Source organism: Puma concolor, chromosome D1, assembly GCF_028749965.1.
Source record: "Puma concolor isolate L17-30 chromosome D1, mPumCon1.1.hap2, whole genome shotgun sequence".
In the NCBI taxonomy this organism is placed as follows: Eukaryota; Metazoa; Chordata; class Mammalia; order Carnivora; family Felidae; genus Puma; species Puma concolor.
Window position 1 is genome coordinate 116138375 of NC_141676.1, and position 24495 is coordinate 116162869.

At 44.8% G+C, this 24495-nt stretch overlaps 1 protein-coding gene across 5 annotated transcripts; it reads right to left on the bottom strand.

Annotated features, from left to right (window-relative positions):
* On the bottom strand, nt 1–24495 carry CFAP300 (cilia and flagella associated protein 300). Of its 5 annotated transcripts, none has more exons than XM_086679283.1 (7): nt 24035–24467; nt 23868–23949; nt 20080–20155; nt 13587–13753; nt 8946–9118; nt 1534–1600; nt 517–667 (listed from the first exon to the last, which is right to left on the bottom strand). In XM_086679283.1, the coding sequence occupies exons 1-7, from the start codon at nt 24142–24144 to the stop codon at nt 539–541; spliced, it is 804 nt and encodes a 267-aa protein (XP_086535409.1). In that variant the 5' UTR covers nt 24145–24467; the 3' UTR covers nt 517–538. The 5 variants fall into 5 exon arrangements, with proteins under 5 accessions (XP_086535412.1, XP_086535410.1, XP_086535409.1 ...); XM_086679287.1 differs by having other exon boundaries at nt 526–667; nt 8951–9118; nt 24035–24495; XM_086679286.1 differs by lacking the exon at nt 1534–1600 and having other exon boundaries at nt 1–667; nt 24035–24490.

Genomic DNA, 24495 nt, shown 5'->3' on the forward strand with positions numbered 1-24495 from the left:
ACTTTCAGAACATGACTTTTTTTATTGAGGATTTTAACTGGGACAAACGAAGCAAAGGAATTGTTATGCATTTTACACCCCTGGACGTGTAAATCTTTATGCAATGAAGAAATGCAATGAAATGAAACTCAAATTTGAAAAGCTAACAGTTGATAATAATGATCAGCGGAGAGATGGTCAGTTTTCTGCCACAGTTTCAAGCTACAATTAATTCGCTTCTAAAATAAAATACGTGGAAAATCGAGGCCTTACTTGAATCCTAATGCGACAAATACGGACTGGATTTTTAGTTCCTTGTATCTTTCTGTAAATTGTCCACAACCACATTGGTGTCGGCCGTGGCAGGGATGGAGTTCGGTCCCTATGCTACCACTCGAGGCAGATTTAAAGACAGGCATCTTGTACCGTGTCCTTCTGTTCCATGCGGCTTCTCCACATTTTACTGAAATTAACTGGCAAAGGAGAGGTTTACCTATAAAATGACGTCAAAATAAAAAACTGGTAAAAACAGTAAAATCGAGAATCTGAAAGAATACTGTTAAGACATTTCCCCCACACCGTAACAGTGGTATAGAACATGAACATGACGCCTGATCGGATCCACAAGAAAGTAAGAAAATGTCTGTTCATGAGACTTTGTTGAAGGGTAGCACATGCCAGCGGAATCCTGAAAAAGATAAACCTAGGTTATTTAGCCTACAATTGCATGTAAGTAATAATCAACATATTTAACTACTATATATTTCTGCTAAAATGTCATGAAACTTACATCAAATCTTTGACAATTAAATTGGTAATTATCTGATACTTTAAAATATTTACTGACAGCAGTCTACTGGGCTAACAGTACATATGTACAATACAAATGCATATAATTCTCGACCTTAAGGAACTTATAGTCTAAAAGGAAATCTTCTCTTTTGAAAAAGTGCTTTTAAAGTGCTAATATTGCAAAAAATTGTTTTGCAATTTTCTTCTATCTTTGCTTTCCTTTAGAATGTGATCTTTACATACTATGAGGGAAGCAACTTTGTTTCTTTTGTTTATCACCACAAAATGCCCAACACGGCGGGGGATACACAACCGGCACTTAATAGTATTTGTTAAGTGACTGAATAAAGATACTTAGAAACTGCTTCAAATGTGCTAACAATCTCTTATATGACACTAGAATTCAAGCATCAGATTCTGTGATATACAGACATTTACAACATCCTTACTTATCTGCCCTAGAAGCTACGGTCCGACAAGCTAGAGAATGTGTTCTGCATCTGAGTCACACATTTCGCTCTTAAATAAGGACGGACTATTATTAGACAGGGACAACAGAAAAGAGGCCAGGGGGGACATTTGTATGGCTCTCCAAATAAAAGCGTAACTTATCAACTTCTAATTTTGACAAAAACACTAAATATCATCCATCATCTTTTCTCCCAGACATAACATTGCACTAGTTGCTAACTCCCATTGTAACAACCCTGTTAATACCCAGTGATTAAATTGATTGGTTGCAAATTCCCCTTCAACACTTACGTATGCCGTAACTTTAAAGATGGAAGAGGTAATTTGTATTTTCTTGGTTTGAGGGTTCTTTCGAACACTAAAATGGGGGGGGGGGGGGAAGGGATACATTTTAAATATAACAAGCATTTACATAATACATTTATTTTTGTTTATTAACGTTTATTCATTTTTGAGAGAGCATGAGCGGGGGAGGGGCAGAGAGAGGGGGAGACACAGAACCCGAAGCAGGCTCTAGGCTCCCAGCAAGTGTTCAGCACAGAGCCCGATCCGAGGCTCAAACCCACGAACCGTGAGATCATGACCTGAGCTGAAGTCAGGCGCTTAACTGAGCCACCTAGGTACCCCTACATTTTTTTTAAATGTTTATTCAGTTTTGAGAGAAAGAGAGAGACAGAGCATGAGCAGGAGAGGGGCAGAGAGACAGAGAGGGAGACACAGAATCTGAAGCAGGCTCCAGGCTCTGAGCTGTCAGCAAAGAGCCCGACGTGGAGCTCGAACCCACAGACCGTGAGATCAAGACCTGAGCTGAAGTCAGATGCTTACCTGACTGAGCCACCCAGGCGCACCCCCCCCCCCCCCCCCGCCTATTTTTAGTGTTTGGCATAATACATTTAGAATCCTGATCCCTTTAGTATGCGGGTGTTCTTATGCATACATAATATAGAAATACACACTATCCGACTCAAATGGTTTGAAAAGGACGGACCCGCAGTTTTACCCCAGGATGGAGAACTGCAGAACAGGTAATTTTACAGTTAGAATATTTGAGGTCTGACCGAGACTCAGGATGAATGTTTCCCAAGCCAGAGACAATTATCAGAAAAATAAGAACTGATAAAAGTCCGACTGAAGTGTAGGCAGCGGTAAAGGGTAGGCAAAAGTGCAACTACAGAATTCAACAACGTAAACAACACGCCAGCTCTGGCACTGATTTGTTGGTTCATTTTGGGAAAGATAAACCTTTCTGAACACCAATTTCCTCACACGTCAACTGGGCATACTATGGTTCTTTCTGGAATTATGTGAGAATCGAGTGGGATAAGGTATGTGAAAACTATTTGTTAAATGATGTACTATTAAATGATATCATATTAAAATTATTTTCTTTCAGTACCTCTCTTTCAGTTACTCTCCCCCACAAGATTCCCTGCGGCAGCACAGAGCGGAAGCACAGAGAGGGAAGGAACAAGCTACAGAAAGCGATGCACACATGTTCCCTTCCTAATGCTTTACCATCTGCAAAATACCTTCATATGACTTCCTTCATATAAAGACCACACAGCCCCATGAGGCTGTTGGGCACGACTTTACCAGGTTTAGAGACAGCAGGGCCAGAGAAGTTAAACGAGACATTAAAGACATTCCAGCTGAAAGTGGTATTTCTGGGAATAGACTCCAGGTGACACAGCGTCCATCCAGGTCCTTTCCCTAGGTCTCAACCGCTCATCCCCTGCCTCCAATCCAGCAGATGTGCACCACAGGCAGTCCTCCTGGGTGACAGGGGGACATCACATTGAAAGGAAGCTGGCCCCTTCCTCACTTCACTAGGTGCAAGCATCTTTCTCCTTCACTACATATGAAAGAGTGAGGTGGGCCAGGAGGAGAACGAAGGGGGACTGTGTCCAGTGTGTGTGTGTGTGTGTGTGTGTGTGTGTTTGCGCACCTACTGGAATGGGCAGACCTGAGCCATGTCAGGGTTAAAAGTTCTTGGGCAGTTTTTGGTTTTTTTAGGCAGCTTTTATCTGCAGAAATCATGCAATTAATTTCCATATCCTTCTACGACATGGATTAAGGTCATTTTATTTCTCTAAACACTTAACATATACTGCTTAAAAACTGAAGACTATATTTGAAGTTCTGTGCTTATCCAAGGGGTAACCATAGTCACTCCATATAAAACATTTATACTGCACACACCTACATAACCACCCAAACCAAACTACAGAACATACCTATGGTTATATCGATTTTAAGTGTTGATCTGGAGATGGTGATACGGGTATAAATATATAAAAATTCACTAAGCTGTAGGTCCACTATAATTTGTTCACTTTACTGCATGTAAATTAGCCCAGTAAAAAACAAAAACAAAAACAACCTAGACCAACCCTTGTGAAAGTTTGTACTTACCAAATAAACTGAGGAGAAAATTTAGTGTTTGACACTTCATTGAACAATCACTTAACACATACATGTACTGTAGTGTACTACTTACCGAAGAAACTACCATTTGAACATTATTAGAAGTTGGTTCCTGGGTGGCTCAGTTGGTTAAGTGACCAACTCTTGATTTGAGCTCTGGGCATGATCTCATAGCTCTGGAGTTTGAGCCCAGCGTCGGGCTCTGTGATGACAGTGCGGAGCCTGCTTGGGATTCTCTCTCTCTCTCTGCCCCTCTCCCGCTCTCTTTCTCTCTCAAAATAAATGAATAAACTTAAAAAAAAAAAGAAATAAGAATCCCACTGCTTAATTAGCATTTGAGGGCCATAATCTAAGCCTCACAGTTTAAATAATAACATTTCACATCTCAGGCAGATACGCAGTTTGGAAAACCTCTCCAAAAACTTTGATCGGAGCCTGTGTTTAATATTGACAGCAGAAAAGACAAAGGCTTCCATTAGTAACTACAGAATTATTTCTGCGTAGACATTTTTCAAATGTAATGAAACAACTGGTCATATTTACTCTCTAATGAACCGACTCTAAAGTATTACCTATTATTTAAAAGAACCATAATCCTTGAAAAGAAGGCACTTTCCAGAACGTTTCAAAAGGGTATTTTATGGGACTTGTAATAACGGATGAGGGAAAACATATCTTCAGAATGTTCTCACCCTTTGGTTTGAGCCAGAGACCACTAAAATCAAGCTCTGTGACGTACCTCCAACACGGACACACATAAGGGATGCACGTCTTTTCTGGAGCAGATTAGTGATGACGTTTCTCTGCAAGGGCAGGTTAGATAATGTAAAGCAGCTACTGCGTGTACAATTAAAAGATAGCAGACGTTCTCCTAAAAGATGTGTAAACACCCAAAATTCAAGTAACGGGACAGGAAAAAACAATATCCTTGCCGGTTAACTTGGCTTGTACAAGTGACTTGTCTGGAAATGTGGCTGGCTCAGGATGACAAGGTACTGACAACTGCTGGAGGTCCACGGGTGCTTCCCCTACACGTGCATTCCTCCCGAGGAGCGACACCGATCCACCCTGCACCCTCACCTTGACCAAATGCCACCGCCTCTGACCCAAATCAGCACAACCAGCTAGAAAAGCCAGAGGCAGTGCGAGTGACAAGCAAACCGGCATGGCTCCGAAGGGACTCTGATCATTCAGCCCGTTCAGTTGCTTTGCACTGGCACTTCAGCCATCTTAAGCGAATATTTATTCTAATCATAATTTTCTTCTAAAGTTGTTTTGGGAAGACAATTTCACATCTCCTCCGCACTTAGCAGAGAAATTCATCAGCATGCTTCAACTTGGGTCATCATGAGAAAGAGTTAATGGTTCTCAAATAAGAGTAATGCTGTAATTGGGCTGGTTCCTTCTCAGCGTCCCCTGGAATGGCAGACCAGTGACGTGCGTGTCTCCCCTGGACAGGGGACGGGCCGCCCTCTCTGCTGGCTCTTGGGGACCGCATTCCATCAAGACTTCCCTAACACAGCCACCCTAGTAATGTCCTCTTTTCAACTTCTGGGGCATTTATTACAGTATCAGGAGCTGCAAACATTTGCCTATAAAAAATCGAACATTTGATTTCATAACAATTTTTCCTTATAAAAACCTTCTAAACTATTACTTAATATGTTAGTTTCTTATAATTTCCTTAAGGTCAAGGGCTATCTGATGCTCCTCTTGTAGTCTCTTCGGAGCCTGGCGGAGTTCTGTGCACAGTATTAACACTTGTCGGTTGCCCGCCTAAGGGATTCTGAGGGTGTGCTTCTCTTCTTTCTGTTGGATGCCGTGAATTCTGACCACTCATTTTACCAGTGGCCGTTAACCCTGGAGCCATAGTTTCACTTAGCACCCAAGCAGTGTGGAAGAGAGTCACAGATGAGAATCCAGGACAGGGGAGGTCAGGGAAGACAGTTTCTTCAGTGTTTAGGTTCTAAAGTTACTTCTGTTTCAGACACCTCCAGCGGAATCTCCTCTTGCATAGCACACGATGGTGACGAATTCCACACGTTCGTGTGGCCAGTGAAGTACAACACAATGTCGTGGCAGCGGTGCGCGCGCGCGCGTGTGTGTGAGACTAGGTGTACCACAGAGTATCTGCAGGGAGTGCTGGAAGCAGGCCTACGGGTTTTCACGAGCTGAATATAAGGACAGAATGTTTTGGATGTGAGTATGTATATGTTTTTCTCAAATTCTGTTTCTAACATTTTTTTGGACAATCTTTACGTATTGGCAGAGTAACTTTTCCACAAAAATCAGAGGCAAATTAAAGAAATAATTTTTGTTTTTAAAACCGTATCAGAGGGGCCCCTGGGTGGCTCAAGCAGTTAAGCGTCTGACTCTCGGTTTTGGCTCAGGTTATGATCTCGCGGTTCATGGGTTCCAGCCTTGCCTCCGGCTCTGAGCTGACAGCGAGGAGCCTGCTTGGGAGTCTCTCTCTCCTCTCTCTCTCCTCCTCCCCCACTCTCTCTCTCTTTCTCAAAATAAATCAACTTAAAAAAAACTATATAAGAAAAAGAATGAAGTGAAATAACTATATCACGTAGTTGTCACACAGCTGAATGACACACAGAGCAGAAGTGAGATTTGAGATGCTGAGTGCAAGTAACGATCGAGAGTTTTACGACAAGCTAATTCTGTTTTTTTCCGATTAAAGCAAAATTTTGTAACTAAACTCTGCTTTCACTTGTTCCTATCCCTTTTGCCTACAGACATGATCCAATATCTTCATCACTGAAAAGCCCAACCCAAAGTATAAATAAATGATTATAAAGTTTTTATACCAATTAGATCTTCAAAGAGAGAAAAACAGAACTAGTGGATCACCTAAGCAAACCTGGAATTTAGAATTAACTTAAAAATGTAAAGTTTATGCCTAGATAAAAATCTTTCCACCTCTTTACAAAAAAGGTAATTGTTCTACTATTAGTCAAGCAAATTTACACAACCTGAGGAATCTTGTGTTCTCCTGAAATGTGAAAAGAGACCTGGGGTAAATGTCACAGGAGACCTGGGGTAAGTATAACAGGAGTTCTGGGGTGGGTGTGACAGGAAATCTAGGAGAAGTGTGAAGAGAGACCTGGGGCCAACATGACAGGAGACCTGAGGTGAGTGTGACAAGAGACCTGGGGTGAGTGTGACAGGAGACCTGGGGTAAAGGTGACATGAGACTGGTGGTAAATGTGAAATGAGACCTGTGCTAAATGTGACATGAGACCCGGGTGAGTGGACAGGAGACCGAGGTATCTGTGACAGGAACCTGGGGTAACTGTGACAGGAGGTCTGAGGTAAATGTGAGAGGACGCCTGGGATAAGTGTGACAGGAGGCCTGGGTTAAGTGTGGCAGGAGACCTGGGGTAAGTGTGACCCAAGACCTGGGATAAGTGTGAAAGGAGACCTAGGGTAAGTGTGACAGGAACCTGGGGTAAGTGTGATAGGAGACCTGAGGTAAAAGCGACATCAGACCTGGGGAGAATGTGACAGGAGACCTGGGGTAAATATGACAAGAGACCTGTAGTAAGTGTGAGAGGAACCTGGGGTAAGTGTGACAGGAGACCTGAGGTAAATTTGAGAGGACACTTGGGGCAAATATGACAGGAAATCTGGGGTAAATGTGAAAGGAGACCTGGGGTAATTGTGACAGGAGACCTGGGGTGAGTGTGACAGGAGACCTGGGGTAAAGGTGACATGAGACTGGTGGTAAATGTGAAATGAGACCTGTGCTAAATGTGACATGAGACCTGGGTGACTGGACAGGAGACCAAGGTATCTGTGACAGGAACCTGGGGTAAGTGTGACAGGAGATCTGAGGTAAATGTGAGAGGACGCCTGGGATAAGTGTGACAGGAGGCCTGGGTTAAGTGTGGCAGGAGACCTGGGTAAGTGTGACAGGAGGCCTTAAGTAAGTGTGACAGAAGACCTGGGGTAAGTGTGACCCAAGACCTGGGATAAGTGTGAAAGGAGACCTAGGGTAAGTGTGACAGGAACCTGGGGTAAGTGTGGTAGGAGACCTGAGGTAAAAGCGACATCAGACCTGGGGTGAATGTGACAGGAGACCTGGGTAAGTGTGACGGGAAACCTGGGTAAATATGATAGGAGACCTGGGGAGAATGTGACAGGAGACCTGGGGTAAATACGACAAGAGACCTGTGGTAAATGCACAGGACATCTGGGGTAAGTGTGACAGGATTCCTGTGGTAAATGGGACAGGAGCCCTGGGTAGGTGTGATAGGAGACCTGAGGTAAAAGTGACATCAAGGCTGTGGTGAATGTGACAGGAGATCTGCGATAAGTGTGACAGGAGACATGGGGTAATATGACAGGAGACCTGAGGTAAAAGTGACATCAGACCTGGGGTGAATGTGACAGGAGACCTGGGGTAAATGTGACAGGAGACCTGCGGTAAGTATGAGAGGAACCTTGGGTAGTGTGAAGGAGCCCTGAGGTAAAAGGGTAGTACACCTGGGATGTGGTGACAGGAGACCTGAAATAAATTTGAGAGGACACCTGGGGTAAATATGACAGGAAATCTGAGGTAAATGTGAAAGGAGACCTGGGGTAATTGTGACAGGAGACCTGGGGTAAAGGTGACATGAGACTGGTGGTAAATGTGAAATGAGACCTGTGCTAAATGTGACATGAGACCTGGGTGAGTGGACAGGAGACCTAGGTATCTGTGACAGGAACCTGGGGTAAGTGTGACAGGAGATCTGGGGTAAATGTGAGAGGACGCCTGGGATAAGTGTGACAGGAGGCCTGGGTTAAGTGTGATAGGAAACTGATGTGATAGGAGGCTTGGGGTAAGTGTGACAGCAGACCTGGGGTGAGGTGACAGGGGACTCAAGGTAAGTGTGACAGGAGATCTGAGGTAAACGTGACAGGATGCCTGGGATAAGTGTGACAGAAGACCTGGGGTAAGCACGACAGGAACCTGGGGAGAATGTGATAGAAGATCTGGGGTAAGTCGGCCGCTAAGCAGGCATGGAGCGAGTAATCCGTTGGATGGGGAAGGAAGCACAGTCAGATGAGAGCCGGGAACTGGGTGCTAAAGAGAGTCAGGGAGATGTGACCATGTCCCAACCTGGAGGAGAAGGGAGAGGCCGGAAAAGGGGTTCGAAGCGGTGCTGTTCTCACACGCTTTGATGATTGGCGTCAACAGGACCCAAGAGACGCTAGGCGAGCCCAGCACAGTTAAACAATGCACTCCGTTAACCAGAGATTTACCGACTGTAATCTAGCAACATTACCTCACTAGATCTTTATAGATAAGCTTTGTTGTTTCCAGATACGGATTAAGCACATCTTCATACTGACAAAGGGCTCCACCAAGGCAAAGATGTTTGAAAAGACAAAACAGGAACTCTTCTCTATCAGCTTGGCTAAATATTTCATATTTTTCTGAGTCTTCCACTAGCAAAACCTATGGAAAATGATAAAATTCATCTTAATCTAGCATGATTTAAGGCTCTAAGTTTTGTTTGCAAAAGTTTCCATTTATGAACTTACAAATGATCCTAGGCCTATGTCGACAACCAATCCTGAACAACCAGAAAGAGTAATCGGTGAGACCTGCACTCACTTTCCCCCCATGTTACCATTAGGTACTGATGCTCAGTTAAAGGAGTAAATCTAATCTCCTCCTCTTCCCCTTTATACCTTCGTTCTAATTTGTATCTTTAGTAATGGCTTTAGCACTACTGCAATTTTAGTGCTGAGTCACCTTAAATCTTATTTGGAAACAAGGAACCATAAATAAATGGAGAAACTTCTCCATCCCAGAAGGTCTGTAGCCTTTGCTTCAGTCTGGAAGCTGGCCCTCATTTTCTAAGCCCTACCCCTGCACTTCTGGATGACCACTTTCCTTACCACCCCTGCCCCGGCCCACCCCCATTACTCCATTTTGAACTATTCAGGTGAGTGGACCATCATAACCGCCTCTTTTCCTGCTGTCCCCTAATAATATCATCCTACACATCACCCATCTATACTGACTCTTGCTCTCTGGAGACTTCACCACCTCTTTCAGAAAACAGCACGACAGGGTCGGACGTGGGAGGGTTTCTTATACCATTGGCCGTTCCACACAACTGATTAACTCGATTGCGGTAGATACGGACAAGGTGACGAATGTAAACCATAACACACATTTCTTTTATTGAGTTGTTTATACTCCACCTGCTTGTAAAAAGAATGTGAAGTAGCTAACAGTAAAATACCGACACGGTACGAAAAGTAAAAGGCAAAAACCTGTAACCAAGAAACAAAGTGGGAAAGAAAATACATACAACAAGGAGTCGGAATGCTGTAAAAATTGTACATAACACTAACACTACCAAACAGGTAAAGGAGGGAAATAGGAGTTATACAAAATCACTGTCTAGTAGCAAGAAGTGCACTTAAATTAGGAAACCTGATCAAGCTTCACATTTGATTTACCCCAATCTCAAATGAATATTCATCACAAGGTCAGCATAAAAGAGGCACTTAAAATAAACTCTGTGGTGTTGCCAGTGTGCAGGTTACTTACAATGAGTTTATGAAAGCCAAAGTCACACGCAGTAAAAGGTGAGGGGAAGTGGTTTACAGTTTATTACTCCCTGGGTGTGCCACACATACGGCTTGGCCCATCTCCCCTCCTTGCCTGCTTCCCTCCTTCTCTCTCTCTCTCTCTCTCTCTAAGGAAATGATGTGATATTGAAGCCTGAGTTTGTAGCTACCTAAAGATTTGGCTTAACACAAGAGCGACTAAAGCTCTCAGGAATGACGAATGAACGCATTCCTCGCATGAGCACTCTGGTTACTGAACTGATTAGGCTGCGCAGTGTAAAAATGACAGAAATAAAAATATTTGGGGAATAAATGTGGAAGTGGGACCCACCTGCGGCTGATCTCCCCGTGTGCTTCCACATGGGGCCCTCAGGGAGGAGGTGTGCAATGTGGTTAAGGAGCCAGACTTGTGAGCCGCCTGCGGAAGGTGGTTATCGGCAGGCCTCAGTGAGGCGGTGTGACGGGCTCGGTCCTGCTGCATGGCGGAGGGCCCTTTTCAGTTCAGGCTAAGGCTGGAGGTTATTTATTGATTTATTTTTTCAGCCAGAAAGCAACCAAGTTAACACCTTGCTTGTCGCCACAGGGCGACAGAAAAACAGTGTGGGTACTTCCTGAATTCAAGGGCTACGCATGGAAGTAAAGAAGACCAGCAGCAGAGGGGAGCCTGGGGGGCTCAGGCGGTCGAGCGTCCGACTTCAGCTCAGGTCATGATCTCACGGTCCGTGAGTTTGAGCCCCGCGTCGGGCTCTGAGCTGTCAGCACACAGCTCAGAGCCTGGAACCTGCTTCAGATTCTGCGTCTCCCACTCTCTCTGCCCCTCTGCCACTCATGCTCCCTCTCTCTCTCTCTCAAAAATGAATAAATTCTAAAAAAAAATTAAAAAAAGAAAACCAGACGACAAGCAGCAGAGCAGAGAAGGCGCATCCGTCTCTCGAAAAGTCCGTTGCCAATGCTCTCAGTATAAGTGAGGGTGAGCTCTCTGAAATTAGGGGGCAGGGCCTTGTGATAGAGAGGTACATGTGCCAGCAGAGATCGGGGACAGATAAGAAGAGCTGACATAGTGCCCCAAAAGGAAGAAGACCCAGACTAGACTAGACACTTTGTAGAGGTTAATTTCCAGTCTTTGGTAAGGAAGAGTAGAAATTATCAGATCCCCAAGGTACGGTGCTTATCTTGTGTTATACATACCACCTAACTACAGAGCAACTATATATAGTCTCCTCAGTTGTGTTTGGACATCCTCAATGAGCAATTTGATTGTCTTCTTCAACTAAGGGTTCTTCGAGGTGTTCTGTTGGTGTAGAAGAACGCAGAGACTGGCTGGATGCCTCCCCGGTCTCCTACAGACAAGATGTCTATGTCCAGAATGGTGTGTCAGGGGCTTCCCTAGGTCATTCCCATCTGGATTTACAATAAATTCAACTTATACATCTCCTTATTCAACTTACACATAGCGACATCTCCTAAATGTAGAATAATAGTAATTAGTGGCTAGTCATTACTATTACTGAAAGCTTACTAAATACTAGGCATTGGGCTAAACACTTTAAGTGCATTATCTCACATAATTTTTTTTTTTTTTTTGAGAGAGAGAGACAAAGTCGAGTGGGAGAGGGGCAGACAGATGGAGACAGAGAATCTCAAGCAGGCTCCGAGCTGTCAGCACAGAGCTCGAATCCATGAACTGTGAGATCATGACCTTAACCGACTGAGCAACATGGGGCCCCTCACATGATTCTTGCATCATTCTTATTTTATAGATGAAAAAAATGAGGCTAAGTACCACAGTTATTAAGTGGCTGAGCCTGTATTTGAATCTATGTCTATTTGATACCAAAGCTTTATTTTTTTTTTTTTAATAATCTCTACACCCAATGTGGGGCTTGAACTCATAATCCTGAGATCAAGAGTTGCCCGCTCCATCGACTGAGCCAGCCAGGAGCCCCTGAAGGCCCTAATTTTTTTTTAATGTTTATTTATTTTTGAGAGAGAGAAAGACAGAGTGCAAGCAGGGGAGGGGCAGAGAGACAGGGAGACACAGAATCTGAGCTGTCAGCACAGACACTGGCACGGGGCTCTAACTCTCGGACCACGAGATCAAGACCTGAGCTGAAGTCAGCAGCTTAACCGAATGAGCCACCCAGGTGCCCCTGAAAGCCCTAATTTTTGTCCATTTGGTAAATACTTTATCTCCATAATTTAATGATAATAAGGGGCGCCTGGGTGGCTCAGTCAATTGAGTGTCCGATTCTTGATTTCGGCTCAGGTCATGATCTTGATTTTGGATTAGGTCATGAGATGGGGCCCTGTGTTGGGTTCTGTGCTGAACATGGAGCCTACTTGAGATGCTCTCTCTCTCCCTCTGCCTCTCTCCCAGTTGCTCTTGCTCTCTCTATAAATAAAATAATGATGATAATAATGCATTTCATTTTAACATGTCACACTTTTTAAAAAGTATATTTAAATGCTCTCTCAACTCATATCTCAACAGTTTCAACAAGATAGAATGGGAATTTTAATCTCTATGTTGTACAGATAAGATCTTGGGGCTCAAGATATTGAATGATTTGCTTAGTTACTATCTTATAAATAATAACTCAGGAATTAGCTAAATAATCTATGTCTTCTGATTCAATACACCTCTTGCTAAAAAAAAATTAGTTAATTGAATGGTTTTTTAAAAAGTTTATTTATTTTGAGAGAGAGAGAGAGAGAGAGAGTGTGAGTAAGGGAGGGATGGGGGCAGGTGGGAGAGAGAGAATCCCAAGTAGGTTCCAGACAGTCAGTGTGGAGCTCGATGTGGGGCTCGAACCCACAAACCACAAGCTCATGACCTGAGTCGAAACCAAGAGTTGGACGCTTAACTGAGCCACCTAGGCGCCCCTAAAATGGCTTTTTTGATCTCAGCTGTGAGACAGAACGATTCTTTTACAACAGGGATATTTTTAAATAGTCATTTGATATGTTAAGAGCCCCATATCGAAGAAAAATAGCCATGAGTTAAGCAGGTCAGGGCTTCTCGGCCTTAGCACTATTGAAATTTTGGGGCAGAGAACTCTGTTGTGGGGGGCTGTCCTGCCCACAGCATGATGTTTAGCAACATCTCTGGCCTCTATGCATGACTGTTAGTAGCATCTGGTTGAGAACTACTGAAATACACAGATAGTTCAGTTGACAGTAAAAGTCCCATCCAAGAAAAAAATCTACCAATGTAACTGATATTACTGATCATTAATAATTGATAAAAGGTATTTTAGGTATTTTACATAGGTAAAAGTTTTTGACATTAAGCATTTCCTGAAATAAAATTCTATTATGAAATTTTAAAAATCTATACTTACTTTTCGTAATTCATCAGATATAGGAAAGGGATCACAAAAAGAATCTAAACACTTAATGATATGTCCATCATCGCGTACAATATCTTCATCATATAACCGACGAAAAAATGACATTGAAAGCTGTGTACAAGGAACATTTGTGGCTTCAATTTTTTTCACTTCAGATCCTGAAAAAAATTTTATAGAATATAAACTTATTATTCTCAATTATTTCCAAAACAAGTATTACAATGCAGGGATTCTAAGTAGTCAAATAGGGCATATATTTTGGTATATTTAAAGGACACATTAGGGATCTTATTAAATTCTTAGTTTGCTGTTTGTTCATTTTTATTAATCACTAAAAGTCTGTAACAAAATTTCACCATTTCAGCCCTAGAGTATGTAAATTAGAAAATGTCTGAAAATGAAATCATTTTTCGTGTAGTAGGGGATTCTTACATCAGTTTTAATCCACATATCAGAATCGCCTATAAAAGCATTGGAACTACTTTGTGTGACTTTGGATTTATATTGTGCTCAATGCTTTATAATTTGTATTACAAAAACTTTAATTAATGTTAAGTAATGGCTGTTTGTAAAGTCCTGAGGATGTCTTGAAATTTCTTCTCTCCAATAAGCAATTTCTCCCTTGTGATCTCATTTACAGTGTTTATGACCCAAAACCAGCTTTTCCAAGTCAAGGTAAGTTTCAAACCAGGCCCTAATCAAGTTATGACAAGTTTGGAATTAGAGAAATTTGTGACCATGATGTTTTGTCTATTTTCGTCTTGTAGCTCGAGTTTTTCCCCGCATACCTTCCCCACCCCAAACTTACTTCCTAAATGTGTCCTTTAGGAATGGATTTTCCATTACTAGAGGTTCTTCTCAATTACAGAAAGACACAAAGACTAAAATGAACATTTATTATTGCCTCAGTTTCTCTCCATTTCTCTCTCATGCACTCATATCCACACACACATTCAGATATAAAGAGGTGGTGGTCTTCTTTGTTCAAAGTTCTCCCTAGAACAGCACACCGAGGTGTGGGGGCCCGTGGTGTGACCTCTCCCTGATACGCTTGTTCGGTATTTACGCCGGAAGCAGCTCGAGCTTGAGATGAGTGAGGCTGGTGATGATCTGCGCTTTTCCTTCTGGTTGCCCACCTGGAGTCCTGCGAGCACCTGCCACTTGTTCTGGGCTCGAGCTGGCCTTGTGTGGACGCGCAGTGGGCGTCTGGAGACAGGAACTGTGTATGCTTCAGTAATTTCGAAAACTACACTTCTAGGAAAAGATCCTTTTGTTTCAGGGGAAAAAATCCTGTGGGGGATTAAAGGGACAAGAGACCACAGAAAGTGACAGAAGAGTTGTGAGCACTGCAAGAACAAAGAACTAGAGCAGTATAGAGCCAGACGGTCTTCAAAGACGGGTTGGTGGCCACAGGATGAGGGACTGACACTGGGCAACGTGCCATTCTTTAAAAAAAATTTTTTTTTAATGTTTCTTCATTTTTGAAAGACAGAGACCGAGCACAAGCAGGGGTGGGGCGGGGAGAGAGGGGGACACAGAATCTGAAGCAGGTTCCAGGCTCCGAGCTGTCAGCACAGAGCCCAATGCGGGGCTCGAACCCACGAACCATGAGATCATGACCTGAACCAAAGTCAGATGCTCTACTGACTGAGCCACCCAGGCCCCCCGGCAACATGCCATCCTAATAAATGACTCTAGCTCTGATTTAGGGAGTGGCAGGAGGGTTGGGTTGGTAAGATAAGGTAATTAAATTCAAACCATGTACTCCGAGGCATAGAAATAGCATTTGCAAGGGACTGAACTGTGTTCCTCCAAAATTAATATATTGAAATACCACAATGTAATGGTATTTCGAGATGGGGCCTTTGAGAAGTAATTAGGGTTAGAGGAAGTCATGGGTGGGGTTAGGACTTCTGTCAAATCAATTCTGAAAGGACACAATTCAGTCCAAAGCATTCTGCCCCTGGTACCCACACCCCCAATTCATGTCCTTCTCACATGCAAAACGTGTTTATTCTATCCTAACAGCCCCAAAAGTCTTAGCTCATTCCTGCATCAATGCTAAAATCTAAAGTCCAAAATCTCACCTACATATCACCTAAATCAGATACAGGTAAGAGGGAGGTACACCTCATCCTGGGGCAAAATTCCTCTCCATCTGTGACCCTGTGAATCCAGACAAGTGACATGCTTCCAAATACAATGGTGAGACAGGCAGAGGAGAGACATCTTCATTCCAAAAGGGAGAAACAGAAAACAAGGGGTGATGGTCCCAAGCAAGCCTAAACTTGGCAAGGCAAATTTCATTAGACTTTAAGCCTCAAGAATAATCATCTTTGGTTCAATGCTCTGTCTTCCAGACCCGCTGGGGCGGTGGCCCAGCCTCTGAGGTTCTCCCGCAAAAGGCACAGTGTGTTCCTGAAACCGAGGGTGGCCCCGATGATCTCTGAACTGCCTTTTAGTCCTTCTTCTCTTCTCCTGCAGAACGGCCATGTGTCAGCCAAATGGCTCTATCATCTGGTCCCGTGGGATCTAAGAGGTCTGACAGCCTTCATTTTGTCTCGTTTCTGTCCCCTTTAGTTCAAACCGGCAGTGTCTTTGCCAGTACAATCCCCAGTGTAACTCTGGCTTCTGTTGAAATGGCTGATTAAGTCCATGAATTACACACATGCTCTCTTTATCAAATGGTTGCCCAGCCATATTTGTTCTCTTCAAAAGAATCTCTCCCATTTTTTACAATATGAAAAGGCTGAGAATTTGCCAAATCTTCAAGCTCTGGTTCCTTAACGAATCCTTCTTCAATCTGTCTCTTTCCTTTCCTACTTTATTACAAACGTTCGGGAAGAACCAAGCTGCTCCTACAATAGTTTGTTTAGACACGTCCCAGCTAAATATATAATTTCATCACTTGCAAATTCTACCTTCCCCAAAACACCAGAACATAGTTCAGCCAAGTTCTCAGGCATTTTATGGATTGTCTTTCCTCCACTTTCTGATAACAAGGTCCTCATTTCTGTGTGAGACCTCACTAGAATCAAGCTTAACATCCGTGTATCTGGGCTAGCATGCACCTCAAAACTCTTCCACCAACACCCGTGATGCAGTTTCACAGCCACTTCTAACCTTTTTAGGCATGTTACAGAAACATTCCACTTCTCGGGACCAAAATCTGTCAGTCTGCTTAGGCGGCTATCACAGAATATCAGACTGGGTGGTTTAAACAACAGACGTTTATGTCTCACAGTTCTGCAGGCTGGGAAGCCCAAAAACCAAGGCACCAGCTGATTTGGCTCCCGGTAAAGGCTCTCTTCCTGACTTGCAGACGGCTGCCTTCTTGGCTGTCGGCACATGGCAGAGAGCTCTGGGATCTCTTTCTCTTGATGTAAGGGCATTCATCCCATCAGAAGGGCTGCTTGAGATGTAGTCTAAACCTAATTAGCTCCCAAAGGCCTCATCTTTAAAAAAAAATTTTTTTTAAATATGTATTTAGTTTTGAGAGGGAGAGACACAGAGTGCAAGCAGGGGAGGGGTAGAGAGAGAGGGAGACACAGAATCTGGAGCAGGCTGCAGGCTCCGAGCTGTGAGCACAGAGCCCGACACGGGGCTCAAACCCACAAACCGCGAGATCATGACTTGAGCCGAAGTTGGACGCTCAACCGACTGAGTCACCCAGGCGCCCCAGGCCTCATCTTCAAATACAGTAACATTGGGGGTTAAAGCTTCAACATAAGAACTTGGCGGGGGCGGGGGGCCACAATTGAGTCCATAGCACATGCTATCTGTTAGGCAGAAAATATGGTAAAATCATGTCTCCACCATTTATAAGACATGTGATGCACTGCTATGATCACATACAAAGTTAAGAATGTATTTTTTCCCCTTGATATCAGCATAATACACAGGTGTCTATTTACTTGGTGTCCAAATTGGTGTTTTCTGACAACTTCATTAATGCTGAAATGGCAGAGACAGGATAGTGTAGTGGTCAAGACCTTGAATTCTGGAGTCCGGCCAGCTGTGCAAAACTGCAAATTATTTAGCTCATGAATCTGACTCTTCATTTGGGACATAGGTATAATAATACCTCTCTGAGTTGGTCTGAGAATTAAAAGAGGTAATGGGGGCATGTGGATGGCTCAGTCAAGCATACCGCTTTGGCTCAGGTCATGATTTCGTGGCTTGTGAGTTCAAGCCCCACATCAGGCTTGCTGCTGTCGGCACAGAGCCCCTTCGGATCCTCTGTTCCTCTCTCTTTGCCGTCTTTCTTGCGCTCTCTCAAAAATGAATTGAAAAAAAAAAGCCATTTAAAGGATTTAATGAATATAATGCCCTTAACTAAGCACATAGGAAGCATCCATTATATGTCACCCAAAAAAGGGCACAGTGTGTCTGTATGAGGAGGGCTGCAGCATCTGGGAGACAGGGACCGCGGCAGAAAGCCCTGGCAGTCCAGGCCCAGGTGAGGGCAGCAGTGAGGGGGATCCTTCACCACACTCTTTACCACTGGTTCACTTGCTACAAGAATGTCTTTTCTCTCATTTTCTTTTTTTTTTTTAATTTTTTTTTCAACGTTTTTATTTATTTATGGGACAGACAGAGACAGAGCATGAACGGGGGAGGGGCAGAGAGAGAGGGAGACACAGAATCGGAAACAGGCTCCAGGCTCCGAGCCATCAGCCCAGAGCCTGACGCGGGGCTCGAACTCACGGACCGTGAGATCGTGACCTGGCTGAAGTCGGACGCTTAACCGACTGCGCCACCCAGGCGCCCCAATCTTTTCTCTCATTTTCAAAAGCTGTTTATTTTAACAGCTGGCCCTCAGAGGAAAATTGGAGAAGACGGCTGATACATCAGAAACAGAAAAGCTGGTAGGAGATACAAAACAAGCTAATGGAAGAGTACAGCAATCCCCTAGAAACTTCTACTTCCGAAGTAGAGTGCTACCTCTTTTGCCCAATTTTTCAGAGTACTTCTAATTGATTCTGCCAGGCACATGTGGAATTTTAGAACCTCTCTTTTTGCAATGCGTTTTTTAAAAATCAGAAAAAAGTCAGTACTGTTTGTCAGTACGGGGGAAGATTGAACTTTTCTCAACGAACGTTATTTTTGTAAAAGAATTGACTGAAGTTACTGTAAAAGTTTCATAAACTCTTTGCTACGTGCCTGTGATTATTTCCTTCTGAAGACTTTGAACCTGTAAGTACATTTGCTCAGAGAGTCAGTCTAACTCTGAAAGTATTCTGAAGATCACCCTGTACCAGCTTTTTGCTCTATAAATTTTACAGTGGTTTTTAGCCAAAAGCAATAAAATGTGACCTACTAATTCTAACGTCACAAATCTCATTCTTGAGTAATACTTTCGGCAAAGTCATTTTTGTGTAAGACTACTAGAATTCCATGAACATGCAATGTAGGAATTTACCAAAACAACCCCATCTAATTTAAAATCCACTTACATTTTTCTTAAGCACAAACCCACATTATTAACCAGATTTTCCTCCTAAGTGGAAGAATGACTGGTTCTATTGTTAAGACACTTCAAACTAACATTTAAAATATAGTGGTCATGTTTTTGTTTTCAAAACACTCTTCTATTAACTCTCTGGTTTACTCCTTAACCTGAGAGTTATTTAAGAGATTTGAGTGCTATTGTTTGGGTAATTTTGCTTAAAGATTCCTACCTATGTTTCAAGGTACTATGAAATTATTACATAGATAAAATTTTCTTTTTGAGATTTTAAGACTCTCTTCCATGACTTTGTATGTTATTTTATGAACATTCCATGAATGGCCACTTCCTCGGTCAGAAATCCGCTGCCCTGCCCTGAATGCTTTTGCTCAAACACCCTCACATCAGCAGAACTCTACCTGACACTCTCCTCCTTTTGCTCCTACTGCTATGGTAGCACATTATTGCACTATTTTTTTTTCATGTTTTTATTTTTGAGAGAGACAGAGAGAGAACACGTGTGCGAGCGGCAGAGGGGTAGAGAGAGGGAGACAGAATCTGAAGCAGACTCCGTGCTGTCAGCGCAAAGCCAGATGTGGGGCTCGAACCCACATCCTGTGAGATTATGACCTGAGCTGAAGTCGAACGCTCACCCGACTCAGCCTCCCCAGGCACCCCTCGCACTATTTTTTTTTTTTTTTTTTACATATCAACCAGTTTCTTGAGCATCATTTTCTTGTGTTCACCTCACTGTTCCCTGCATCGAGCAGAGTCCATGGGAGACACACAATAAATACTTTCCCAATGAATGAAAAGAGAACTGGTGCTCCTGTGCCGTGCCAGGACAGGAGCAGTGGGCCCCCAGGAGAAAGACGCAGGGCAGGCCTGGCACAGCTCATCATGTTTGACCTTGACGTTATCAAACAGGTGAGTCATTATTCACAATGTGTATTTTAATAATGAAAATTCCAAAGGCAAAATTTTGTTATAATAATAAAATCATCATCTGAAAAGATAAAAATATGTTTTACTTACCTAATGTAATCCATTGTCCAGAAGAATCTGAAAGTAACTTCAAATTAGGAATAACATTTGGGTCTTTAAAAAAAGCCTAAAATACAAATTTGAGGGGAATAAGTTAGAAACTGTATTACAAACAATATCAAGAATTAATTTCTAAAACAACTGTAGTAAACTCTCACTTGATCGGGGAAGGACGATTTTATTTTATTTTTATTTATTATTTTTTTAATGTCTATTTTTGAGAGAGAGAGAGAGAGAGCGAGAGAGCGTGAGCAGGGGAGGGGCAGAGAGAGGGCGACACAGAATCTGAAGCTGGTTCCAGGTTCCGAGATGTCAGCACAGAGACTGACGTGGGGCTCGAACTCATGAACCATGAGATCATGACCTGAACCAACGTTGGACGCTCAATGGACCGAGCCACCCAGGCGCCCCTCATGAGTATTTGTGATCTAAGGGTAGTAAGAACACCCTGAACAGATGTAAGCAAAGAAAGAGCTTAAATCAGTCCTATTTTTTACCATGATTCTGGCAGCAGCGTGGAAAATGAGCTGAAGGGTTATTAAGAGAATAGGTAGAAGGGAAGGTACTGCTGTAATCCAGGAAGATCTGATGTTCACATCAGTCAAGATGATAGCAAGGGGGAGGTAGAGAAGTGAATGGCCTCAACGACCGTTTAGGAGGACAAAGGACAAAGGGCGAGGGAGGAACCACAGATGATGCATGAGAAACTGGACAGAATGAATGTCATTTCATGAGAAAGGGAACAGTGAAGAGGACCAGGTGTGCAGGGTGAAGATTAATATGTTCCGCAAGTATCTCTGAATACCTACAGCATGACACACACAAGTTCCTGTGCCACGGAGTTTACATTCTAGTGGTGGAAGGTAAACACTTCACAGGTATCATCTATGCCCAATCACAAAAAAGAAAAAAATATTTTCCCCAAAACTACTCCTCAGGAAAAAAAAAAAAAAAAGGCAAGTTGATAACTTTATACATTCAAGCTAAAGAGTGTTTGTGCAATTATCTTTATTTAACATTTTATTTTCTTTTAAAGTTTATTTCAGCTATTTTGAGAGAAAGAGAGAGCATGGGAGGGGCAGAGAAAGGACAGAGAGAATCCCAAGCACGTTCTGCACCGTGTGCACGGAGCCCAAAGTGGGGCTCAAACCTACGAACAGTGAGATCATGACCCAACCTGAAATCAAGAGTCAGAAGCTTAACTGAGTGGCCCAAGTGCCCCACAATCATCTTAATTTCTATAATATACGCTTTGAAAAGAAATATAAGCTGGAGTTAACCTCAGTTAATACTGATTTTGAATGCCTTTTAGATGTCTTCTGCAAAAATCAGTACAAGGAGAAATTTAATTCAGATTTAGTAATTATCCCTGGGGGGAGGGAGTATCAACTTACAATTACATTTTATATGCCATTATAAATGGACGCAGGCTAAGTGACCTGCAGTGAAGTGACCTAGAGCCAATGGAAATAAGTCTTCATAAAGGCCCCTCACATAAAGCAACACGAGAATCATTATGCTGTTGGGGTTAATTATGCACCGAAAGAATAATAATAATAATTTAAAAAAAGCCCTGTCCTAATAGATGCACATGGTATTTTGGGTATGTTATAGAATTTCCAGTGGGGCATTAGAAGGAATTCTCTGTATCTCAACTTTAGGAAAGCTGATGTGCTTTGGGAAAATATTACATGATTCCCAAACAAGTTACAGGATAACAAAGATACGAATATCAAAATGCATGTAAAGATTAAACTTACTTGTTTCAGAAAATGTGAGCGTTAAAAAAGTATTTCTAAATTGATATATTATTTTCTATAACATAGAATGTTAAATGTACGTCTATTCTATGCCACACATGAAATCTAGCAGATTGCTGGTTTCTGATCCAGTATCCATTCCCTTCTTCTTCCTTAAGGAATCCAATTTTATTTGGGATGGCAATGTGCTCAGCTAAAAGTCTGCACCGCCTAGTCTCTGTGTTATGAGGTCATGAGGCGTGAGCAGAGATGTTGGCAGACCTTTAGAAAGCTTGGGGCGCCTGGGTGGCGCAGTCGGTTAAGCGTCCGACTTCAGCCAGGTCACGATCTCGCGGTCCGTGAGTTAGAGCCCCGCGTCAGGCTCTGGGCTGATGGCTCAGAGCCTGGAGCCTGTTTCCGATTCTGTGTCTCCCTCTCTCTCTGCCCCTCCCCCGTTCATGCTCTGTCTCTCTCTGTCCCAAAAATAAATAAACGTTGAAAAAAAAAATTAAAAAAAAAAAAAAAAAAAGAAAGAAAGCTCTATAAATTGCTTCTTTCCCCCCTTATCCCTAGTCCCGTGGTGAGGATGCCAACACTGCATACTGAGCCCAGAGCTCGCTCTTGACAAAGCAAGATCTCAGATTCAACAGTCTAGGATCCCACCACTTGCATGCACTTCAAGTTCAACATGCCTAAAGATGAACTCGTTTTCCTTCTTCTTTTGCATTTTCTAGGGCTTTAACGGCATCATCTACCACTCCAGTCAACCAACTCAGACATTCGCTCATCCTACACTCACTCCCCTTCTGCCTTATTCTCAGTATCTTATTAGTCCTGGAGTACTGCCTTTCTCCGAAACGTCCGTCCAGGCCTCCCGGTGCTGCTGCCCTAATTCAGGGTGTCCTATGACAGCGGTTTTGTCTGGTGTCACTGATTCCAGACTCAGTCCTAACAATCTATGCTCCACATTTCTGCCAGGGTGACCTCGGTAGTTTAAAGTTTACGATCTTCTCGAAAAACTTTCAGTGACTCTTCAGTAGCTAGATAAAGCCCAAACTCTTCTGGGAGGCACACAAGGTGCAAAATATGGTCCCACCCGTCTAACATCCCCCGACTTTGTCTACCTGACAATCTCCTGCTCACGTTTCAGTGCCCATCTCAAGTGGCTGGCCTTTTGTAAACCTCCTCTGACCCCTCGGCCAAAAAAAAAAAAAAAAAAAAAAAAAAAACCGAACAAACAAAAAAAAGGCGGGAAGTTCCCCGCATCAAGCCAGGCGGGCGCGTGCAGTTCTGCGCGAAGCCCCGGCCCAGCCCCCCGCCCGGCCGGCCGGCCGCAGGCAGGTACGCGGAGGACCGTCAGCCCGCGGCGGCCCTCCATCAGCGGCCGCGGGGCCGCAGGACGCACAGCGTCACAGACCGCAGACGTCAACGCCGTCCAGCTGGCGAGGGAAAAACCGGATTTCAAATAACGTGACTGAATTTTAAGGAATGCACCAGAACTTGTTCTCTTATGTGTCCCCCTCTTTCCAAGCTGCCCCTTCCAGCAGGTCACTGCGGAGAGCCGGCCGGCCGAGTGCTCCCCCCGGAACCCCCTGTGTGCACGTGCGGGGGAGCAGTCACAGGAGCGCTTTGACTCCGGGAGCCCACTGAAGTTCCCAGAAGTCCTCTGAAGCCAAGTCGGGGTACGCGGAGGACCCCGCGGCGGGGCAGCGGGGGCGGGGTGGTGGGCGGCCGGGGCACTGGGAGACCGCAGGGACGCGGGTGGCGGGGCACCGGGGGAGGCCAGGGCACGGGGACGGGGCCGGGACACCGGGGGGTGTGGGGCCGGGGAACTGGGGGAACGCAGGGACACGGGGGGCGGGGCACTGGGGGATGCCGGGGGGGCCGGGACACCCGGGGGTGGGCCGGAACGCCGGGGTCCGTAAGGACAAGTCCCGGCTGGCGCGCGTCCCCACGCCGCCGCGCACGCAGACCCCAGCCCGGGCGGGGCCGCAGCTCAGTCGGCGGACGCCCGGGCGCCTCTTCGTCCCGCGCACCAACCATGACGAAGTCGTCCTTGCGATAGGCCTGGAACGTCTGGTCGAAGCCGAACGCCTGAGCCGCGACTCTGCCCAGCATGGACCTGCGGCGGGGGCGGGAGGAAGGTCAGCGCGGGCCCGGCGGCAGGGCGCGCTCGCGGCCGGCCCGCCCCGCCCTCGCCCTCTCACCACTGGCGGAGCCGGCTGGTGGTCTCCTGGGTGCTCAGACACTGGAAGGTTCTCTGAGGCAGGAATCTGAAGTAGTAGCTGCCCAAATCCCTCGGCTCCCCGGCCGCCATCGCGCTCCTCACTCGGCTTTAGTGCGTACCGTTTCCATGGAGACGCGGAGGCGGGGGGTGGGGTGTCAGCCCGGCGCTGCGGGGGCGCGGCTACGCGGTTCTTCCGGGGAAGGAAGCCAGGCTCGTGGCGGGGGCGGGGCGAAGTGAGGCGTTGGTTGGGGAGGAGCCACGCGAGTAGTCAAGTCTGTGATTGGGTCGGGGCTCTGCGGTTGGTGGGAGCGGGGCGAGGTGGGGCGGGGAAGGGGCCACGCGGAGGAGGCCCGGGACCAGGCACGGCGGGGAGGCCAGTCTCGCGGCGGGGGCGGGGCGAAGCGGAGCGGGAGCGCGGCGAAGTGGGACAGCGGCGGAGCT

Excerpts from the sequence above, each read along its gene's own strand:
- CFAP300 (XM_086679286.1), bottom strand. The coding sequence starts at position 24,144 with ATGGCGGCCGGGGAGCCGAGGGATTTGGGCAGCTACTACTTCAGATTC. Across the intron at positions 20,156-23,867 it reads GCAAGGACGACTTCGTCATG|GCTTTTTTTAAAGACCCAAA; the intron begins GTTGGTGCGCGG and ends TTTGTATTTTAG. Across the intron at positions 13,754-20,079 it reads TGGACAATGGATTACATTAG|GATCTGAAGTGAAAAAAATT; the intron begins GTAAGTAAAACA and ends AATTTTTTTCAG.